The sequence below is a fragment of the Typopeltis vanoorti genome, chromosome 4 (assembly GCF_054136105.1).
Source record: "Typopeltis vanoorti isolate ZY-2024b chromosome 4, IOZ_Tvanoo_1.0, whole genome shotgun sequence".
Taxonomy (NCBI): Eukaryota; Metazoa; Arthropoda; class Arachnida; order Uropygi; family Thelyphonidae; genus Typopeltis; species Typopeltis vanoorti.
This window is the reverse complement of record NC_143552.1, coordinates 135,521,583-135,525,117: the sequence shown is the minus strand read 5'-3', so window position 1 is coordinate 135,525,117 and position 3,535 is coordinate 135,521,583. Positions and strand designations below refer to the sequence as shown.

The following is a 3,535-nucleotide window of genomic DNA, read 5'->3' as shown; positions in this document are numbered from 1 at the left end:
ACTGTAAAGAATTCTAACAATGAATGCTAATATAATTTTCTTATCTTATTCAGCCACCACAAATGCTATTTTTAATTTCATTTCCAAAATGCTGAAATCCAAATATTTTATTTTTTAAAATTTAAATAGTTCTTTTGATAGTTTGCAAATAAACCCTGAAAAATCTAGTCTACATTTCATACCCTGTTCTTTAATTAACACATTTTACTGTATATGTGCAAGATTTCGAAATTAAAAAAAAAATAAATAAATAAGTAAAAATAATGAATGAGCTACAATACAACGTGTATATATATATGCACACACACACACACATAATTCACTTAATGCCACAGAAACAAAGCTACAATGGTTTCATGGCAAAAGCAAACTGTGTACGGTTAAACAAAAACAAAAGATCAATCAGTTCAGTTTTCATGAGAAACCTAAAATTTCTATCTGTCAGAGTAAATCATAGCATACTGATTTATTACTGGAACGATTTGGCATTCAACAACAGCAGCAACTCTAAAGCATTTGATATCATAAAGTGAACTCAAAGCATAATGACTTAAAAAGTAATAATATATACTCAATCCATAATCCCAATATCCATCTGTATAAATTACTGAAATTTATACAGATGTATAAATTTTAGTTCAATTCCATATTTTACTAAATATCTAGGATCAACCAAAAATCATAGTAAAAAATTTTTAAGTTGTAAAAATTCTAAATTAGTGAGATTAGCAACTTTTAATAATTTTATGCCATTCCAGCAAAAGAAATGTAAGCTAGCTATGTATTAATTGTAACAAATCCATACAAAACTCAACTTAAATTCAAAATCTCCACAAATACGAATAGAAAAATATGTTTTTTGTTGTTTTTTTTTTATCTTTATTGCTGAAAAGCATTCCAAGAGAATTAAAACAAGCATTAATATTTTTATGTACAGTTTCAGTTTTGCCAACACATGACATTTTAATTTTTCAAATATACTAAGCCTATGCTCAAAATTAACAATGAATTGTTAATATTCAGAATTATCATTCAAAATCATAGTAAATGCATCTTTAACAACATTCTTCTTGTTTGGTGGAGGTTTAAAGTTATAGGTGTTAGGCTGCATTTAACCTGGCAATTTACTACTTTCGTTCTACACATACTATTAATTCTGGGTTCAGTATATTATTAAAAAATAATGTTTCCCCCCCACACACACACCCCAATTAAAGTGATAATTTTAAAGATAGTCACTTCCATGCTGGTGTATTTACATCAGCAATTGATGAAAAAATATCTGCTCAATTAAAGGAAATGCAAATATGTTAGATATTTCAGGAGTATACTATAGGCACTTTAATTTAAATGTTTTTGATTTAACTGCCTTATTTAAAATAATAATTCCTATTTCAACGTATCCAGTGGATATAAACACGCAAAATCAATTACAAATTATCAATAATGAAAATGTGAATGGTTCTCATTCCTTTTAAGAATGATTGACTAGCAAAAAATAGCTCTACATTTGATATATTTAAAGAAATTATCTACAAAGGCAAATTATGCAGACACAGATGTAGTACAAATAAAATTCACATAATTTAGAAGAAAATACTGTGATAATAGAATCTTGTAAGATGTCTATAGAGTCTTGATGCTATCACAGAAAAAGTGGATTTCTCATCACACATGAGGAAAGGAAAAGAAATGCTTTAAAATACACTATCAAAGCCAGGTATATTAACTGGAGCACTAGTGGCTCTTTTCATATTACCTTTTTCTTTTAATCGAGCTTGTAAGAGAGTATGACTTGCAACACCAATCCGTACATTCATCTGAGACGCCTCAGTCTTTAACTTTGTTAATGCCTTACGAATATTTACTGATGGTGTGCCATCAATTATACTTGATCCTCTCTCCTCCATTTCTTGTTTAAGGGATTCCAACTCTTCAGTTATCTGGGCAAGAATACTGGATCGTTCCATCACTCCCCCACTAACAGTCCGATATTGTTCTTTTGCCTGTGCTAATCGATTATGTGCAGATCTATACTCTAGTAACTGTTGCTCTAGCTGATTATTTAAATATTTTTCTCGGCTTCCAATTTTTTCCAAAACTCTTGTAATTTCTGAATGCAGTCTGTCCAGTTGAGTTTTTGTAGTTGACAGACTTTCTTCAATTTCTTTGCGATGTTGGTACATTTGTTCTAGTCGACTTCTCCAGTCCTTGACATCACTCTTAATAGTTACTTTTAACTGTGGTTGCACTCTTTCCACTTCCAGTTTCCATTCTGATGAATCGGTTGTAGATTCAAGAACATCATCTGGCTTAGTGATATCCTTAATTCCAACTAAGCTACCTCCAGGCAAATTTTTCAGTCCCTCCAAATCTAAAATAGCTTCATCATCATCTTCATCATTATCTGCTTCTGCCAGCATTTCTTCTTCGACTTTTTCTAATGTAACTTCCGCATTATCATCTATTAGACTTTCTTCTTCTGTTTCTTCCTTCGGATGAATGGGCCTTTTCCATGAGAAACTAGATGATTTTAGCGCTTGATCAGCCAAACGGTCTAAAACAAATATGACTTGTTCACCCCAACCCTGTTTTAACTTATTTGGAGGAAAGTCAATAGTTACTCCCATTTGCCTAAGTACATCTAAAATATTTGATATTGTCGAGTTTGGATCGTCATATTCTTGAGGTGTATCAAACTGGCGCCCACATTTCCTTATAAGCCATGCTGCCAACGTTGTAAAAAGATAAAACTGCTCTCCTGGATTTGTCTGGACAGCAAAATAATGCCTGCTTATAGATTTTAATCCAAGCTCACGCGAAAAATCTTGATCATAATTCAAAAGCTTAAGTTTGTCTAAAAGGTCTTCCATAACTACAAATGGCATATAAACTTGCCCAGGACCTCCATCCTCGATCACTTCAGTACGTCGCTTTTCATCCCCCATAGTTTATAAATCACTGATGTATTCAAAGACAGGACATATCAAAGAGAATTTTACTGTCAAATTGGAGAGAGCAGTGCTCGTTACTATAAGCCATAATTGACTAGAACTTGCAATCGCCAAATTTTAAAGCAATAAAATAATGATCGTGAAAAGTGCCTTCTACTATTAACAACACGAGAAGCACATAATTAAGTGACCACAGTCTCATCATCTTAATATACCACTAACATAACGTATATCCAGCTGACTGCAACCATTACTCATTACTGTATACAAATATGTGTATAACATTTTCAAAACGGAAGCTACCGTTGTGCTACCTGACGGACTGAGATTGTTGCACAATACTAAAGAGTATAATTTAACAGAAAATGAAATTATTGCAATTTACTAATATTTTGAAAGCTTAAAATTTCTTTATTGCCTTCTATGGTTATTACCTTATAGCCCGGCAAAAGTTGGTCGATTGGTAGAGTCTCCGCTACTAATGGCTCACGAAAGTTAAGCAAATCTGAGCGCGGTTAGTAGATGGAGGGGGCTCGATCGTCCGATGCTGTTGGCACTCTGTTGAGGAGTGGCCATTCTCA

At 32.6% G+C, this 3,535-nt stretch overlaps 1 protein-coding gene across 1 annotated transcript; it reads right to left on the bottom strand.

Annotated features, from left to right (window-relative positions):
* Nucleotides 1-825: 825 nt before the first annotated feature.
* Nucleotides 826-3,196, bottom strand: IFT57 (intraflagellar transport 57). Its single transcript, XM_090391469.1, has one exon. It carries the CDS (start codon nt 2,946-2,948, stop codon nt 1,698-1,700), a length of 1,251 nt encoding a protein of 416 aa, XP_090247595.1. The 5' UTR covers nt 2,949-3,196; the 3' UTR covers nt 826-1,697.
* Nucleotides 3,197-3,535: the final 339 nt, after the last annotated feature.

Bases quoted from the DNA above. Each gene is read 5' to 3' on its own strand.
- IFT57 (XM_090391469.1), bottom strand. From the start codon at position 2,948: ATGGGGGATGAAAAGCGACGTACTGAAGTGATCGAGGATGGAGGTCCT.